Source organism: Crocodylus siamensis, chromosome 1 (assembly GCF_052110815.1).
Source record: "Crocodylus siamensis isolate JL-2025a chromosome 1, ASM5211081v1, whole genome shotgun sequence".
Lineage (NCBI taxonomy): Eukaryota > Metazoa > Chordata > Crocodylia > Crocodylidae > Crocodylus > Crocodylus siamensis.
In genome coordinates, this window is record NC_143395.1 from 362096237 (window position 1) to 362116063 (window position 19827).

Below are 19827 nucleotides of genomic sequence, written 5' to 3' on the forward strand. Positions count from 1 at the left end.
CTGCTGTCCCCTGATCATACGAGTGGCCCTCCTCTGGACCCTCTCCATGCTGTCGACATCCCCCTTGAAGTGCGGCGCCCAGAACTGGACGCAGTACTCCAGCTGCGGCCTGACCAGTGCCGCATAGAGGGGGAGGATCACCTCCTTGGACCTGCTCGAGATGCATCTGTGGATGCATGACAAGGTGCGGTTGGCCTTCCTTACTGCCTCCCCACACTGCCGGCCCATGTTCATCTTGGAGTCAATGATGACCCCAAGATCCCTTTCCACCTCTGTGCTGACAAGAGGGGAGTTCCCTAACCTGTAGGTATGGTGCCAGTTCCTCCCAAGGTGCATCACCTTGTACTTGTCTGTGTTGAAATGCATCCTATTCTCATCCGCCCACTCTTGTAACCTGTCTAGGTCTGATTGTAGCCTGTTGCATCCTTCCAGTGTGCCCACGACCCCCCACATTTTAGTGTCATCAGCAAATTTGAACAGGATGCTTTTTACCCCCTCATCCAAATCACTGATGAAGATGTTGAACAGTGCGGGCCCGAGGACCGAGCCCTGCGGAACCCCACTGCCCACGTCCTTCCAGGCTGAGAAGGACCCATCCACTACCACCCTCTGGGTGCGGCCCTCCAGCCAGTTGGCGACCCATTTGACTGTGTGGGTGTCTACACCACAGCCCCCCAGTTTCTTAATGAGAACAGGGTGAGAGACCGTGTCAAAAGCCTTCCGGAAGTCCAGGAAGACTATATTCACTGCTACCCCTGCATCTAATGATCTGGTGATCTGATCGTAAAAGGCCACCAGGTTGGTCTGACAGGACCTGCCACTGATGAACCCGTGTTGGTTGCCCCTAAGCATGCAGTCCCTTGCTGGCCCCTCCTGGATGTGTGCCAGCATAATTTTCTCGAACAGCTTGCCTAGGATCGAGGTAAGACTAACTGGCCTATAGTTTCCCAGGTCCTCCTTCCTGCCTTTTTTGAAGATGGGAACCACGTTGGCCCTCTTCCAGTCCTCCGGTACCTCACCAGAGCACCACGAGTGCTCGTAAAGTTGTGCCAGGGGACTTGCAATGACCTCGGGCAGTTCCTTTAGAACTCTAGGGTGGAGATTATCGGGGCCGGCTGACTTGAATACGTCCAACCCCTCCAGAAGCTCCCTAACTAAATCCTCACTAACCTGTGGCCCAGGTGTGCCTCCCCCGGGGCCCAAGGGGGAGTGTTCAAGTTGTGACAGTGATGAGGTTAGTCACCAGGCTCATGTCAAAGCTTTGTCAGGCTTTGGCATCAACATATTTCTCCTACATGTTTCACCTGTTGCCCATACAACCCAACCAGGTAGATGCTCTCCAAACACGCCTGTCTCTTTTATCCAATAGTTGAGTGATTAGTATTCTCACCAGGGAAGTGGAGATAGACAGGAGGAAAAAACCTGTGCTCTATTCCCTGCTTCAATGAATATTTAAATATTTCATGCAGAGTCCACCAGCTTTAAGAGGAAAGACTGGGAGCATCAAACCCTAGCCAGGGAGACAAACTCTTTTTGTTTGTTTAGTCTTCTGTCTCTATTTGAGTTAAATTCCTGTTACTGGCAGCCTCAGGGAAAGCTTTGGCTGAATAAGGACTTTAAGATCAGGTTCTTGATGGGGAAACAAGGCAAAGCAGCCAAGTAATACATTCAACCAAGGAAAGAATTCTTCCTGGCTTCAGCAAGGAACCAGAAGCCCTGAAGTATGGGATTAATACAATAAAAACTAATGCAACAGGCTTCGTAAGCATGTTAAAAAAGTCAAGAGGGAGGAGGAACAAAAACAAAAAAACGCCCAAAAAACAAAAAAAAGGGAAGGAAACCTAATCCAGAAATGGCTGTGAGAGCTTGGTTTTCTTTGGCCTGCATGAGGTCCAGATTTCCTTGGAATATTCCATTTTACCCTGAAACCTCTTTCTTTAGCTTCAGCTTCTGCTACCAGATCCTGCCAGACGCAGAGTAGCTGTTTTCAAGATTTTTACATAGGAAAAAGGCCTGGAGCTCAGTTCTAACCGTAGAATTTTGTATCTGGTACGCAGCAATGCAGAGAGGAAGCACATTGACTATTGTCTTCATTTAGCTCTTCACAGCCTACACTTGGGCTGTGTCCTTGGAGGATTCTGTTTTATTTTGCTGTCAACATAGTTAGAATTCCTACCCAGTTTAGTTTACAATGCATCAAGTAATGAGAGTTAATGAAAACCTCACTTCAGATTAGTTACACAAAAAATGCTAGCACTGATCTTTGAATAGCTCTCACAAGGGACTCTTTCACAACCGTCCAAAGGCATTGTTTTATTTGCACTATTTAAAATTAAGTTTCTGACTAACATACATGGGTCATATTTCAGTTGAAGACCATGGCATCATGAGCCAGAAAGGTCACTGCCTTGATTGCCTCGATTGCTATTGGAAGTCTTGCTATAATTATCTAGAGAGATGTAGGGTGTCTATACACGAGTAGCAAGGCTGTTCTGATGTGCTGTAATTACCACGCTCCAGCTGCCTCCAGTGTCTTACATATCAGCATGCCCACACTTCAAAATGGCAGTGGGGGCACTTTAACTAAAGCTTGCCTTAATTAACGTGCTCCCATCGCCATTTTTCAGTGCAGGGATATTAATACACAAGATGCCCCAGGTGCTTTAATTAGAGAGGCTCTCACAGCCAATCTAAAGAGCCCCACTCCCACCCTCCCAGAGCACATGTATAAATGCCCATATATATAATTTGATTCTCCAATTACACCCAAACTGACAATCAAAGTTGTTTTGGAGCCTTCAGTAAGCCAAATACTCTGAGATCCTAATTATCCACTTATTTTGTGCCTCATCCACTCCCTGTTAGCCAATGTAAAAGCCTTTTACTGATGAATAAGATATGCTTTGATCCAAAGACTTTCAAATCACCTTGACCTTTACTGATGCCAAGAAGTTTTCACAGGTGTGCTGCATATTGCATCAAGCATGTTCTAGTCATTTTTAAAATATAAGCAGTCATTAGGAAACATTGCTAACTAATGAGTCTGGCCTTCCTCTCATTACCCAGTAATATTTCACTGAGCTATTTGTGATAAGCCATGCTTAAGTTTCATAAAAAGATCCTAAGACCAGTTCTGTTTTGCCCAAACCATCCTCCATTTGTGTTTTACCTCGATTGATTTTTCCAAGTTTTCTTTGACTTTATGAATTGAATGGTCCCTAAAACTCGAAATGATAGTCAGTAATGCCAAGATGTTTCTTGGTTTGGCTGTAGTCACGCCAAATCCTGGAGTTTGGCGTCTCAATAACCTATAGCTTGACTCTCACAGACAGGAAGCTGGGTCATGGTCAATGAAAACATTTGCCAGTATAAAAACTTAAAACTGATTGAGAGAGAAATGTAAATAATTTTTCTCTCTGCTTCTAAAGCTTTCACATACACAGAGCATTAACATTGTAACTCTACCTGAGAGAAAGTGAGTTGTAAGGAGACACAATTTGGGTGGTGGCGGTGATGATGCTAATTGTTACAATAACAATAATAATTAAGTTGAAGTGACCAATACGAAATAAGACTATAGTACTACTACTATTACTGTTACAACCTTATTGCTCACTGATCACCTCTGTTTTACAAAGTCTCTCTCAAGGATGAGCTATGGAGGTTTTCCTTTAGGTTATAGAAAGATTGTCAAAAAATGATATCATGTTCTTTTTTTCTTTTAATGAGGTGGCTTCTTTAGCAAGCCCGAGATGTCCAAAAAAATTGTAGTGTCGTTTTTGGGAGCACTTATGACTCTGCCTCCTCTCCTGACAATCTTGTGTTCAAAAAGAAATGGCTGCTGGCTGGCTTAGGGACTTAATAATAACATAGAAAGCCATGCATTTGTAGGTCACAGGTTCAAATCCAGCTCTGGTTGATAGTGACTAAATGTTCTAACTGACAGATGTTTTGAGGCCTCAGAGCAGGGCCAAGTGTATACGCTAAAAATGACTCTCTAGTCAGCCATATGTACAAATTGGACAAGGATTTAATGGGGATAGAAATGAAACTGCAAACGATTCCTATAGGTCTTGGCTAGGGTAGTATTTGAATCTTGTACTGTTGCTCGTCCTGCTCTGTGGACAAACAGAACTTCAGTTTCTGAGGCTGTCAAATGCAGTCCCTCTCCAGAGCAGTAAATTCACTTTAGTAAAAAAAAACAAAAAACCCCACTACTGAGCCACCATCTGGCTTCATTTTCATCAATATGTTTTGCTACATCAAATAGACTTTGCTGAATCTTCTCATTAAACAATTCCCACCTTGCTCTACAAATAAGTAATTAAACAGGAGACAAGCAAATCTAGGACTGGGGATGTGGTCAATCGATCAACTAGCCGCTCATCTCTGGAGAGAAGTTTAAATTCTGATCTGGTTAGAGAATTGTTTGGCTGTTTCCACTGTTATGTATGGGACCCGATAAAAAATCAGCAAGGGGACAGTAACTCATCATGGATGATCACTGGCAAAGCTGCAACATGCTTGTACATGCCCTATGTAAAGGTTTGGCTACTAGTCATTTATTCATGAGCAGTCATGTCATTTGCTAACCTTCAAAATACCCACCCACAATTTGATAAGCTAATAAGGCCTCACTCTATGCTGCTAGAGAATGACAAAAATCTTATTTTTTTCCTACAACAGCAGCAGCCACCTCTATTGTAAAGCATGCCCATAGGAAAAGTTTAATTACAGAGAAAATGCAGGGTAGAGATGCACCTTATAGGCTAATTCAGAAATACAGACATTTTCATGAGCCTGTTCTCACTTCATCAGATGACGTCATATAAAGGCCATGGTTTTTTAGCTAACTATAGTCCATGGATACTGCCTATGGAAGCTCCCACCCACTGGTGTATTCAGTTGCAGATATCTTTTTCTAGGACTAAGTAGGCAAAGCTAACTCTCCCCCTGCTTTTTAGTTTATGTCTGACTTTGGGGATGTCCTTGTTTGGCTGAGGTTTGGTTTCTTTGTGTTTTTTGGACAGCACACCAGGTTCGGACAAACTCCCTCAAGTTCGTATTTTTAATCCTGTTATCTGGTGTTTCACTGCTTTGCTCTCCTTTCTCTTATAAAAAGAGTGTTTTGTGCTCTCCCTTATGGCATGAGAGTTAACACTAATAGCTGCAGACTATGAGTTCCTCTTCTGCCTCCCCAAACAAAAAACAAAGATCAACTATATTCAGCGGGGATGGAGGGGAGTAGGGGGGGAGGTACAATTTGCAAAACTGTAGTGTGGCCAATTGCAAAAAATTATCAACAACGGGTTTCCCTTAGTAGGGAAGATGAAAGCTTTCTCTCACCCAGCTAACTACAACACCATATAGATGTATGCATGGCTTTCTTTAGAAAACAGTTAAAGATATATTGGTTAGAAATCTTTAGGCCTTGTGAACATGAGGAAACTGAGATGCCTACATATTTTGACATGACTCTGTCGGCAGTCTTATTTTGGAATAAGAGGATCTACACAGGGAGTTATTCTTGACTAGCAAGAGTACCTAAAATTCATGCCCTATCTTACTTTAGAGTAGGTCCCCTTTGTATACAAACCCTTAAATTGTCATTTGTGAGATTGAAGACCCCATGTAGATGAGGCAGGACAGACTAGTGTTTTTAGGGCTTACCTCAGCCAATTTATTTTAAAATTTATTTTAGCTAAAATGTTAGCTAAAATGCAAGTAACACTTTTTAAAATTTTGATGCAACCCACCTCTTGGCAACTAACACTGGAAAAAATGCCAGAAAATTATCCAGCCCTTTCTAATAAAGGAAGTGGAAGTCGCAAAGTTCACATATACTCCTCTCTGATGAAACTAATGACACAAATTCAAATGTGGGCTGCAGTGCATACCATGCAGAGAGATCTTGCATGGGCAGATGAATGAACTTGATGACCTCGAAGCTGTTTCTTTGAAATATTGTATTAATATTAGCAAGAAGGTTCTAGTTTCTTAAGAAGAAGAGGCAGAAGAGTCAAGGAGTGGGGATGTGATGTTTGCCTCTGGATACTAGCACTGGTTGAATCCATACTGGAATATTGCACACTATTGTAATTTTCAACAATAGGAAATTAGAAGATTGGAAAAGGTGCAATAAATAAATAAGCCTCTAAAAGGATTTGAGGACTGAAGAAAACACCTTACAGTGAGGGATTTTGACAGCTGTATCTATTTTCTTCATCAAAAAAGAAATGACTTGATTACTTCCTCAGAAGCTTCACAGTGACAAAATACTAGAGACTAAATAACTATTAAACGTAGTGGGAGAAAAAAAATCTAACCCCTCCACTTGCCTTCCAAGAATCCCTGGGTAGAAGTAAAAGCAAGACGGACTGTAGTTAAGAAGTTGATAAGTGTTTTCTTTTATGTTTTTAAAATGCTCAGTTATTGCAACAAATAATCATGAATGCATTAGCTCTTGATGCATTAGCTCTTGATGTTTTCATGTGGAAGCTAGATATTTGGGGAGCACACTAGTCACGTGTAAGCTACTCAGGACAAAGATAACTGCAAAATGTCATGGCATGTGGAAGAGCAAGTCAGAGTAAATGATCTAATGATCTCTTCTAGCCTTAAATGCTATGAATTAAGGTGGACATAAGGAAAAACTTCTTTTCCATAAGGGTATCTAGAATCTGGAACATGTTCCTAGCAGAGGTGGTACAGTTGCCATCCTTGGAGACGTTCAAGGAGAGGCTGGACAAGCATCTCTCTGAGCTCGTCTGAGCCTAATAACCACCTGCCTGTGGCAGGGGACCAGACTTGATGATCTTACAGGTCCCTGCTGGTCCTTTGATTCTATGGTTCTATGACTATGAAAACAAGTGAAAAGGACTTAACAGCTGAAAAATGTTGTAACCAAGTACAGAAGGACTGTATTCTATTTAAAAAGCTAGCCCCCTCCAAGACATGCTGGGGAAAAGTCATAGAAGAACCCAGTAGAAATGAGGTCATTATGAAAGCAGATTCACCTGCAGAAAGGGGCTACTGCATGTCTATCTCACAGAGACAAACAGGTGCTTTGAAATGTACAAGGGTTTTTTCAGAAACAAACGGCAATTTTAAAATAAAACCATTTTGTATACGTCTACCTGCTCATGTGAATGAGTGAAAGCTAACTCTGCATAATAATCAAATTAAATAAAATAAAGGGTTTACCCTTCTAACACTTGCTACCATGTGTATGGCTTATTATAGAATCAATGCAACCATTAGGGCTGTGCGAAGCTTCGGTTGCTGATTTGATTTGGGGGAGATACAGCCCAATTCAGCAGCTGAATCTCCAAATCAAAACTGCTTGATAGATTAGTTAAAAGATCTGAATCAATTTTGAAGTCTCTGAATCAATTTGGAGGTTCAGACAGTCCCTGCTTGCCGCCATAGGGAGCTGGACCTGGGCTCTGTGCTAGTAAGTGGGGGGGTGGCTGGGGGAGGTGACCATGGGGGGAATCCCACCAGGCCCCACCCCCTTTCTGCTCCCCCAGCTCCCCTAAGTGCTCCCCAACCCCCATCCACTCTCCCAATCCCCTCAATGGCTGCCCTGCCTGACCCCCGCCTCCCAGCACTTAAAAAAAACAAACCAAAAAAACCCACCTCTGCATTCACCAGCTGCTGTAGTGGCCATCGGGGCCTCTTGGAGTCATGGCAGAGTCCCCCCATGTAGTGGGGGACAGCAGGGATTATCCCCTTACCTGGCAGGAGCTGTTGAGTGTGGGGCTTTTTTTTTAAGCCGGGGATGCTGGGACTGGGTGAAGCAACCATTGACAGGGCTGGGAGAGTAGGTGGGGGGATGGGACCTGTTCAATCCGGAGATTTGGCCAATTTGGCAGCAGTGATTTGAATTGCCAAATCGAATCACTGTCCCTTGAATCAGCCAAATCTGAAGCAAATACTAGCCACTTTGCACAGGCCTAGTAGCTATGCTCCTTAGAAAAGGGTAACTTTGGGATGCTCCAGCCTTAACAGCAACCACAGAAAGTCTGTACTTGCCTAGTGCAACTTCCACTATTAGGCAAAGCCTTATCAAGAAAGTTGAACCAGGTAAGTGTATCACCTTGTGTAGATGCTCTTAAAGATAGCTTTAATTTGTTACATCCATTTAGTTTACTTCAGCACCTACATTGAACCTAAACGCACCTACATTCAACACCTTCAAGAGTAAATTGGATGCTTATCTTGCTGGGATCCTATGACCCCAGCTGACTTCCTGCCCTTTGGGGAGGGGGCTGGACTCGATGATCTTCCCAGGTCCCTTCCAGCCCTAATGTCTATGAAATCAGTAGAGAAGAAACTTTCCTCTGGACTTCCCAGTACATGGCATTGTCTGCCTGTTTATTTCATCAGCTCCCTGAAAACAAATATCTTCAGTCATGCCTGGTCTAACCACAAACCCATAATGATAATATATGAAGGAGGGTATTTTTCAGCATGTTCAGCAGCAGCTGTCTGAAGAGACTGATTGCAGAATTCTCTTGCAAGAAAGCAACCAGTTTTCTGCTAATTCCTCTGTGTTCTTTCAGGGGATACAATTAGGTTACTGTGCAAGTTCCACACAGGTTTTCAAAATGAAAGAGGAAAAGTGGCATTTTCCTTCAGATATGAAATAGCCTTGGAGTCTAAATCTAACTCCTCTTATTTAAAACCCTATCACAGGCAGCTCTGGTCCTGCAAAAGTGTATTTGTTTGTTTTTCCTATTTAATATGTAGAGTTCTGATAGGAAAATTTTCCATAGTAAAACTCTCCCGTATGATTTCCATTTTTTGTGCATACAGCAACGTTCCTGCTTCTGTCCTATTCTACCTTTCTACCACCTGAACTGGGAGCTTTGCAAATGCATCTAGTGGTTTGACCTTCCCCATTGGCCAGCTAAGTACAGACGGTCAAAAAGCCCAAGGCAGAATTGATCCAATCTACACAGGTTTCTCAAAGCTGCATAAATTAGACCATTAATGAACAGAAGTCACATTCACTCTTCCCTTTGGCCAAGGCCAAAAGATGGGAGATGCTCCCACATGCCTCCCAGCTCTGTATGGCAGTGAATGGCCCAGGCCTACCCCATTGCTTCCCCACCCCTACACACACCTCTCAGCCCTCCCCCTGCAGGGGGAAAGGAACCCCTGACCCCAAACCCCCCACCTGGGGCCTGCACAGGGGGTGGTGGGAAGCCCCTGAGGCAAGGGCTTTTCTGCAGGGTAATGAATGCCCCAGCCCTCCCCCTGTCACCACCAGCTGGCTGGGCTGGGGGGCAGGGGTTTTGCTGCCTTAGCTCTGTGATAGCCATGGGGCAGGGGTGCCTGGCTTGGCTGAAGCAGATGAGCTAGGATGGAAGCAAGCCCACCCTGCGAAGGAGTGTGAGGTGGCCACAATGCAATGCATCCTGGGATGCTGGGGGAACTGCGACTTAACTTGTGTCAAAAGGGATCTGGAACAGAAGTTCAATAGACCAGTCTAAACTAGTGATTCAATCTGATACTACATCCATCTATCTTAAACCACTTATACTGGTTTATATATAACTTCTGTCCCTAACACTTTTATGATATGAAACTAGAAATGCCACAGGTCAGCAGGCAGTGCTCCCTATACCTGAGCATAGCTATTCCTAAGTGAACATGATGGTTTGTGGAAGTCACAATGATGTCAGTTGGGCTTGAGATGCATATACTTCAGTGAAGAATCAGGTTCCAATGCAAGTGTCTAGACTGCTTCTAGGGCTCTCCCCAGAAGCATAGCCCTCATCTACTAGCTTTAGCTCTTGCTCTTCTCCTACTGAGCCTAGAAATGAGACAGTAAAGCTGCTTGTGGGCACCCCTTGCTGCCACTCTCAGGCCTACCAGTGCCATAGAGCTCAAGAGTGGTGGCAGAGGTGCTCCTAGGAAGACTTCTGAGTTTGGCAAGTGTGGTGCAGGAGTGGGTGACCAGGGTGTACTTAGCAGAACTCTTGGGAGTGCTGTGACAGTGGTACAGACAAGCCCAAGAGCAGACCCAGGGGGAGTGCAGTGGTGCAGCACCACCTCTCCTTCACTCAACCATGCTGTGGTTACAACACCTGAGGATGATTTTTTGTTTGGGTTTTTTTTTTTTTTGAGTCCCCAAAACAAGTAAGAACCACATCTCCCTTCTTTTTCATGCTCAGTGGTACCTCTCCTCCCCTCCTCCTCACTGTCCTCCCATGCTCACTGTTACCACTGCTGCTTTCTCCAGCTGCCTTGAGATAGAGATGCCAGAGCCACTCCTACTCACTTCATCTAGATGCTGCGAAGAGCTGGGCTCTTCAGGGGCAGTAGTAGCAGTGAGTGGGTTCCTCCTATGTGCCTGGTCCCCCTGGTGTTCCCTGCCAGCCTAGGAGTAAGTAAAAGGGAAGGAAATCTGCTTCCTGCTGCTGCCATCTCTAGCCAAGCCTGGCTTTACATGTAGCCCAGCTGGAGAAGAGAAGGAATAGTTTTGGAGCTACACACTCCCCCTGCCTCTGGGTCAGCTGGGGACTGCAGCAGTGATGGGTGAGGAGAGGAGGGATGAATGTACTGCTGAGCATGGAGGGGAAGAGACGGGGAAAGAGAGACTTAAAAAAGTCCCCTGCTGCTGCTCCTGTGGTGCAGTCGGCCCACCCTGATGTGGAGGGGTGGGAGGCTGGAAGCTGGGGTGCAGCCACCCCTGCAGCATAGGTGCTACTCCCACATCCCCTTTTCCAGAATCCTGGATCTGCCCATGGACAATCCCTTCCTGCAACAGGTCCTGAGCCTGCATCAGAGCTTTCTTTTTTTGTTACCAAACATAGCATTACACAAAGCTTATGCATCACCTAAGCCCTAACAGAGGCATTCAGTATTGTTTAGTTAATACAGGACTTATCCACACCATAACAATGCTGTCTCTGCTTGGCTGTTCCCAGCTACAGCTTGCCCTCCCATTGCTTCATGCCACTCCAAACCCAGAAATACATTGGTAAGGCTGCTTCGGATTCATCCCTATGTGGCTGCTCTTGAGTCCTCAGTCCGTAGCATACATGAGGGTGACCTTGGAGCATCTTCACCACCAAACTGCTATGTGTTGAGTGTGCTGTCAGGTTATTGTGATCTTGGTGTTAGTAATGTGCCCTTCAATTCCAACCTGTTCAAGAATCTGGACATTAGTCTTCCCTATATATCACTGGGTACAGACATTATACTTTTACTGGTATAAGCAAACAGAAACCAGTCTATACCCATGAAAAAAAGAAGATGGGCACACCAAACTGGTCTATATTCATAACAGAATTCAGACCTAGACAGGTTACAACAGACAGGTTACAAGGGTGGGCGGATGAGGACAGGATGGGTTTCAACACTGACAAGTGCAAGGTGATGCACCTCGGGAGGAACAACCGGCACCATACCTACAGGTTGGGGAACTCCCCTCTTATCAGCACGGAGGCGGAAAAGGATCTGGGGGTCATCACTGACTCCAAGATGAACGTGGGCCGGCAGTGTGGGGAGGCAGTCAGGAAAGCCAACCGTACCTTGTCATGCATCCACAGATGCATCTCGAGCAGGTCCAAGGAGGTGATCCTCCCCCTCTATGTGGCACTGGTCAGGCCGCAGTTGGAGTACTGCGTCCAGTTCTGGGCGCCGCACTTCAAGAGGGATGTGGACAGCATGGAGAGGGTCCAGAGGACGGCCACTCGCATGATCGGGGACAACAGAGCAGGCCCTATGAGGAGAGGCTACGGGACCTGAACCTGTTCAGCCTCCACAAGAGAAGGCTGAGGGGAGATCTTGTGGCCTGTTATAAACTAGTCAGGGGGGATCAGCAGGCATTGGGGGAGTCACTGTTCCCCTGAGCACCGCCAGGAGTGACCAGGAATAACGGTCACAAGCTGGCAGAGGGTAGGTTTAGGTTAGATATCAGGAGGCGCTACTTCACAGTCAGGGCGGCTAGGGTCTGGAACCAGCTTCCAAGAGAAGTGGTGCAGGCTCCTACCCTGGGGGTTTTTAAGAGGAGGTTAGATGAACATCTTGCTGGGGTCGTTTGACCCCAGTATTATTTCCTGCCATGGCAGGGGGTTGGACTTGATGATCTGCTCAGGTCCCTTCCGACCCTAGAAACTATGAAACTATGAATAGAAGTTTGGTGCACACAGGGTGTGTCTACATATACACATTTAATGCACCTTTGCAGTATTTAAGGTGCATTATGGGCACACACCTACATATGAAAATGCTTGATGCATCTTAAAATGGTGATTTCAAGCTATTCATGCCCAAATTTGATGTCTGCATAAAGCAGGCATCAAATTTAGGCGTGACTAGCTAAGTCGCATTAGCAAATATGTAGATGAGCTAATGTGAATTAATGTGGTGTGTGAATGGATAGACACCATGTTAATGCACGTCTCCATGTGCACTAATGCAACTTATCTATTTGTGCCTAAATTTAATGTGTCTTAATGCACATTAGCGTGTCCATGTGTAGATGCACACCTAAATCACTTTACGCAAAGGCACATTAAATTTAGGCACATGTAAATACATGTAGACATGCCCACAGACTGGTTAAAAAATGGCAGAGCTCAGTCTAAGATTTGATCCCCGCCACCACAAAGGGCAAATGTATGTTCTGTTTGCTACCAGTCTAAACCAGGCTGCTTACCAAAAAATGTGTAATTTACATCTATTCTGCCTTGGGCTTTTTGGTTGTCTGTACCTACTGTAAGTGAACAGCGTATTCTGGAGTGACTCCCTTTATGTATTCTCACTGATCCCTGGTGCAGGCCAATGTTTGTTCTCTACTGTAGTCCTGTCTGGTTTTGAATAGTAAATCTAAACATAGAGGTAAAAATGTTAAAAAAAGAGAATTGTATTGTATACACTTTATCATAGAATGTCAGCAATTTATCTATTATTAATTATGTGTACTATAGCAGTGTCTGAAGGCTGGCCAATACCCTATTGTATTTGACATTGTATGACTCAGAAAAGTAGGGAGTGCCCCCAAAGAAGTAAACAGCGAAAAAAGGATAAAATGTAGGGTGAAAAGGAAAAACACACAAGCACTCTGACAAATATGAGGGTTCATGCCATGATTTATTTATTTTTTGGTGGTGTTTTACTTAAGTGAAGAGAAGCTAAATGGAAAGGTAAGGGACGTTAGGAGAACAAAGAGGGTTGCGGGGCAGGTGAGAAACAAAGGTGAAGTGAAGACACTGTTAGGGTGCCCCCTAAAGCTGCCTGCTCAAATAGCAAGTACTTATTGTCTGGTATCCTATCCATACAAATTTGTATAAGAACTGACGCGTACAAACCTTCACATGCATTATTCAGGCACCTGTACATGTACACACTAGTGCAGAAAGAGGTGCTGCTTTTTGGATGGGCCTGATTAATTTTCGTTAGCATAACTAGCATAAAATTGCTAGAGTCACTGCCACTTGCTTTAACGTGGTTACTGTAGCAGCTGTAAGAGATGCAAATGGTTTCAAAACACAATTTTTGCCTGTTTCGGCTGAAACTATATATATTTTGCTCTGCTAATGTATTTGAAGATTCTGTTGTCTCCATTTTTACTACACAATTAATATTTCATTTGGTATTTATGTATTGTATATAGATCCCAGAGTAGATGCTGACCATTCAAAGTGGCAGTAGGCTAGCAGCCATATACGATCATTTCTTCCTGGTTGATATTTGACCCTAGCTATTCTTTAGTGGAAAGATAAGAAGAATTCCTCTACAGCCTATCTATAGAACTGGATACTTCCTGAGCCTGTTGTATTTTGTCACATTTGTTGTTGTAGATATATAGGGTTGGAGTAATACTTGGTTCTTTAAAGATTGATTTTTTGTCATAACCTCTTCTGCCCACTTAGTGACATGTCTTTGAGAGAGCTTTCCAACCACTTACACAGCTCTGTGTAAAAGTATATTTTGCAGTTGTAGAACTTCAGAGTGATTCTGCAGAGACGTGATTTTCTGCAGTGTTTTCCTGAGTCAGTTTTTCTGTGCATAAATGTTGTGTGTAGCCTATTGCTGGCTTCTAAGGGGATGCTGGAACACTATATACCATATTTTCACACATACAGCATGCCTCCACATATAGTATACATCTTGTTTTTGAAGGGCAGACTGAAGGGGGGGAAAAAGATCTTTCTTTGTGATAACTGAATAGCAGCACCTCGGGAGCCAAGTTAACTGCTAGCCCTGTATGCTGGATGGGGCACGCAGACCGACCTGGAATGTTGTTTCCAGTGCTGCACTGTGGGCTCCAGAGCCAGATGCCAGGTTGGATCTGGCACGCCAAGTCCAGGACCATGTGCTGGCTCCAGGGCCGTGAGACAGCTTGGACCTGGTGTACTAGGCCCGGTCACAGATTGACCCCCATGTACCAGCCTCATCCAGCATTTAGGGTCACGTCATCCGACCAAGGTCCAGAAATTTGGTGTGAGAGGAAAGGTGGCAATGTTAATTACTGTGGCACCCAGCGTCATGGGAATTAACACTGCCACTACTCCCCCACTGCCAAATTTCTGGACCTGTGAGGTGGGGGGGTCGGTTTTTCTTGAATATAATGCACACTGCTATTTCCACCACATGATTTTGGGGAAAAAGGTCTGGGTTATGTGTGAGAAAATATAATATTTTAAAACAAATACATATTCCAAAACTGTAGTCAGGACAGAGTCCTTACTTTTCTTGCAAAAAGTAAGAAGAGAGTTCTTACTTTTTGCACAATTAACAGGGCACTGCCAAATGTGAATTCTTTAATTCCTTATTTGACTCGCAGCACAAAAGGATTAGCTAGGAGTTAGGAGTAACTAATTGGCTGCATTGTAACTGCCAGCTGAACACTGAAAATGTGAAATTTATATACTTTTTAAACCTGGGTGCTTGTCTAGATATTTTTAAAATAAAGTAAAGTCTGTTTGGTTTAACACCATGAAATTTCTGGTGGCATCAGTTTTACTTCCTTTGATTCATGCTAATTCCATAGTATCTTCTTTGATATCCACTACCTTTCATCAACAAGTATGCAATTATCGGCATTGGCTCAAGAAGCAGTGACGGCCCCTGGCTGGACTGTAATAAGGTAAAACAGCCAAAGAACACCATGTAAAAACAATAAGGTAGAAGTCATATTTATTGAAAAAAATTAATATATTTGCTATAAAATCTGTAACAGTAATGCAACTGAATATTTATTTTGATGCATAAACCTGAATGTTACATACCAAATACAATACAGTAACACTGGTTTCCTCTTTATTTACATGTTTATGAAAATTGATATGCAATCCATGTCAAAAGAACTTATAATGGAGAATAGTTACATTAGAAAAATAATATTCTTGATAAAGCATTCTCAAGGAGTCCAATCACATTTTTAGGCCTCTTTCAATAAGGCAAAAATCCCTGGTACAGCATATAACTTAATTTACAAAATACAATAACTGTTCAGACACATCTTCAAGTTTTCTTTTGGTATGCTTTTCTTCACTGTAAAATTACTTAATTTTCTTACTAAACGGAAAGACTTTCAGCAACATAACTTAATGAGTTCTACTATATATTACATATACATTGCTGTAGCTTAGCAACCATACCTGGGCAATCTTGTTTCTTAACTGTTTGCTCAATGAGCTTTCCCTTGGATGTAGCACACATTAGTATCTTGACATTCTTACAATTGTGATCTCTTTCTTCAGTTTTCATAGGAAACAAATCTGTCACATCTTGAAACGCCTTTTAATTTTATTTTTAGGAACTGGTGCACAACTACATTTCCACTCACAAGAGAACGTCACAAATGTAACTAAAATAGGGTTGGATAACTCTGAAAATGTACTTCTATGTGCCAAAACCAAATTTCTTACTTTTAATACTTTGTACCCTGCCATGCTCTAGGATTTCTTTTTCTGCATAGCTCCATTACTACTAAGAGTCAAATTGTTTTAATTCCTTCAAAGGCACAAAACTTCCACCTTTTTTCCAGTGTTGCTCCTACACCAGTGAATTCTTGTTTAAACATGCGTGGCAGTCTCATCAAAAGCATTTCTATTTCATTTGCAGAGATCTGTGGAAGAGGGGAAAAGCAAAAATACAATGAAAGGTTACCCTGTACATAGAAAAAGAAATTTAGAAAGTATCATTAAAACTGTTTTCTAGGTAATTAAAAAAAATCCTCATATTTGTTAGTAACAGGTATTTATTTTTTCTTTGAGAGATCATAAAATGTTATGTCTATATACAGAAAGAGTCATGTTCCCACCATGCTATATAAGAACCTGCTATCCATTTTAGACACTGTTAGACAGATAGTCTGTTCTGGAAGAAAATGTTAATTTTCCAAAAGGCTGGGGTAGATGGGACTCCAAGTGCTTTTTGTACTGGAAAGAGTATGAAGGGAACTTACGCCATTCCTAGGGTCCCCTGGAAATTTCCACACAGTACAGTAGCATTGTTTAGACTCCTCCCATCTTCTGTTAGGAACCGAGCAGCCTCCAGGGTACTGGGTGGAGCTATCATCCCTAAAAGAGTTCTGGACAGTACCTTGTTTATGAGCATTAAATCTCCCCACATCTTACATGCCACCATAAAGCTGGCAAGTCAATCAGCAACATGGAAGTCCTTGACTTCAGGAAAGCCAACTTTGACACACTCAGGAGGCTTCAGTGAGGCCCTAAGGGACCATGACCTCAGGGGGAGGGGAGTTCAAGAAGAATGGTTGTTCCTCAAGGGAGCGATCCTCAATGCACAAGCTAAGTCTATTCCATCTCAGACGAAAGGCAGCAAGAGGGCACAGCAGTCCCCTGGCTCTTCACAGACCTAGCAGACCTCCTGAGGCTAAAAAGAAAGGCCTACAAAGGATGGAGGATGGGATTCACCTCCAAGGAGGATTATTCTGCACTGGTCTGGTCCTGCAGGGAGCAAACCAGGAAATCCAAGGCTGCAACTGAACTCCAACTAGCTTTGAGCATCAAGGACAATAAAAAGTCCTTTTTCAGATATGTGGGGAGCCAGAGGAAAAGCAAGGGCAACATTGTACCCCTTCTGAACCAGATGGGGCAACTGACAACTGACATCCAGGAAAAAGCCAACATATTAAATGGGTACTTTACATCGGTCTTTTATCAGTCCCATGGAAGGCCCATGCCCGCTACAGGACAGGGAGGTCCATGTGAGGGAGATCCCCTGCCCTCCATTAATCCTGACCTTGTGAAGGAACACCTTGAGAAGCTGGATATTTTCGCGTCAGCCGGCCCTGACAATCTACACCCCAGGGTACTCAAGGAGCTGGTGAGCATCATAGCCTAGCCTCTGGCATGGATTTTGAAAACTCCTGGCGCTCTGGTGTAGTGCCCAAAGACTGGAAGAAGGCCAATGTGGTGCCTATCTACAAGAAAGGGAGGATAGCGGATCCGGATAACTAAAGGCCCATCAGCCTGACTTCTATCCCAGGGAAGATCTTAGAAAAGTTTTATTAAAGAGGCCATCCTTAATGGACTGGCTGACACCAACATCCTAAGGGATAGCCAGCATGGGTTTGTTGCAGGTAGGTCTTGCTTGACCAATCTCATTTCCTTCTACAACCAGGTGACCTATCACCTGGACAAGGGAGAAGAGATTGATGTCATGTATCTTGACTTCAAAAAAGCCTTTGATCTGGTATCCCATGATCACCTCTTGGCCAAACTGGCCAGTTGTGGCCTTGGGTCCACCATGATCCACTGGCTGGAAAATTGGCTCTATGGTCGAATCCAGAGGGTAGTAATTGATGGCAGTCACTCATCGTGGTGCCCCGTGACCAGTGGGGTCCCCCAAGGCTCTGTCCTTGGACCCATATTGTTCAACATCTTCATTAATGATGTGGACATTGGAGTCAGGAGTGGACTGGCCAAGTTCACCGATGACACCAAAATTCGGGGCAAAGCATCCACGCCAGAAGACAGGCGGGTGATCCAGGCTGACCTGGACAGGCTCAGCAAATGGGTGGACAAGAACCTGATGGTGTTTAACACCAAAAAATGCAAGGTTCTCCACCGTGGGGAAAAAAACCTGCAGCATCCTTATAGGCTTGGCAGTGCTATGCTGGCTAGCACTATGGAAGAAAGAGACTTGGGGGTCATCATTGACCACAAGATGGACATAAGCCTGCAATGCGATGCTGCGGCTAGTAAAGTGACCAAAACGTTGGCTTGCATCCATAGATGCTTCTCAAGCAAATCCAGGGACGTCATTCTCCCCTTGTACTCGGCCTTGGTGAGGCCACAGCTGGAGTACTGCATCCAGTTTTGGGCTCCACAATTTAAAAAGGATGTGGAGAAGCTTGAGGGAATCCAGAGAAGAGCCACGCGCATGATCAGAGCTCAGGAAAACAGACCTTATGACGACAGGCTGAGAGCCATGGGGGTCTTTAGCTTGGAAAAGCACAGGCTCAGGGGTGATCTGATGGCCACCTATAAGTTTATCAGGGGTCACCACCAATATCTGGGGGAACATTTGTTCACCAGAGCACTCCAAAGGATGACAAGGTCGAATGGTCATAAACTACTGCGAGACCGTTTCAGGCTGGACATAAGGAAGAATTTCTTTACTGTCTGAGCCCCCAAGGTCTGGAACAGCCTGCCAGCGGAGGTGGTTCAAGCACCTATATTGAACACCTTCAAGAATAAATTGGAAGTTTATCTTGCTGGAAGCCTATGACCCCAGCTGACTTCCAGCCCATCAGGCTGGGGGCTGGACTTGATGATCTTCCAAGGTCCCTTCCAGCCCTAATGTCTATGAAATCTATGTGCGAGGTTACTCAGGCCACAGCAGGTTACCCAGGAGCCCTACCATTATCAGTTATGACACATCCACACCTTGGACCTAAGTATGAACTTGCTTGCACAGAAATTACATCAGTAACTCAGAGTTGTTCCTGATGTGAAATCAAAATCAGCATATTTTCAGATTTTTATTGAACTACTACAGTTCAAAAAATATCGCTTCTCGGCCTCTTGAAGGCTCAGATCAAGTATATGGGCTAACAAGAGAGCTTTATGGTCTTCCTATGTGACTGGCCTGGAAAAATATCCTCTAGCTTTGCATTGAACTACTGAGATATATTCAACTAGCAGGGCAACTTTTTGGTTAGCTTTAACATGGTACACCTGAATTTCCTGATGTTAAATAAGTGTAAATTCCTTGCAGAAATATTCTTGCATTTTTGGTAGCAAGACTCTTCCCACATAAGGAGTATACTATAATACTGCAAGACCACTATTTCTGGGCTGCTAAGTGCTCACCATGTATTTCAGTTTCTCTGAGAAGTGTATGTCCCTTAATGGTCTAAAGGTTCAGACTGTAACTGATTTGTAAGGAACTAAAATATTCACTTCATTTTTTGGTTTCCACATTTACAACAAAAAGAAAATGGATAAAGTCTCCCTTCGTACAGTCTGTCAGGTGCTTTTACAAAAGCTAAACTACTGAAGCAGTATTTAATGTAGTTTATTTCATTAACTGTAGTTTCAACACAGCAAGCAGCCATTAAAGGCCAGATTGCATGGGACCCTGTGTAGGCCTGTAAGCAGGGACAGCGCCAGCCTCTTCCCAGTGGAGGGCTGAGGTGGGCTAGACAGAAAATTGGTGGTGGTTGGGGGGGAAGGGAGGGATGACCGTGCAGACAAAGGCCCTGTGGGCCAGGCTGGGCCAGTACCATTCCGCTTCTACAAGCAGGAGTAGGGCAGGTGGCAACAGCCTGAGGGGGAGGGAGGTGCTTTGGCCAGGGGTGGCACTGGGAGGGGTGGCTACAGGGGGGCTAAGGCT

At 44.2% G+C, this 19827-nt stretch overlaps 2 protein-coding genes across 11 annotated transcripts in view; one reads left to right on the plus strand and one right to left on the minus strand.

Moving 5' to 3' along the window:
* DNAJC15 (DnaJ heat shock protein family (Hsp40) member C15) overlaps positions 1-19827 on the plus strand; it is a 103947-nt gene that overhangs the window by 80164 nt on the left and 3956 nt on the right. The gene's annotated exons all lie outside the window — the stretch shown is intronic.
* The window catches only part of ENOX1 (ecto-NOX disulfide-thiol exchanger 1), a 536440-nt gene continuing 532447 nt past the window's right edge, over positions 15835-19827 (minus strand). For all 10 annotated transcript variants that reach the window (XM_090025310.1, XM_090025275.1, XM_090025301.1 and 7 more), the window contains one exon: positions 15835-16090. In XM_090025310.1, coding sequence (XP_089881436.1) covers positions 15959-16090 — 132 coding nt within the window. In that variant the 3' untranslated portion in view covers positions 15835-15958. The remainder of the gene's footprint in view (positions 16091-19827) is intronic.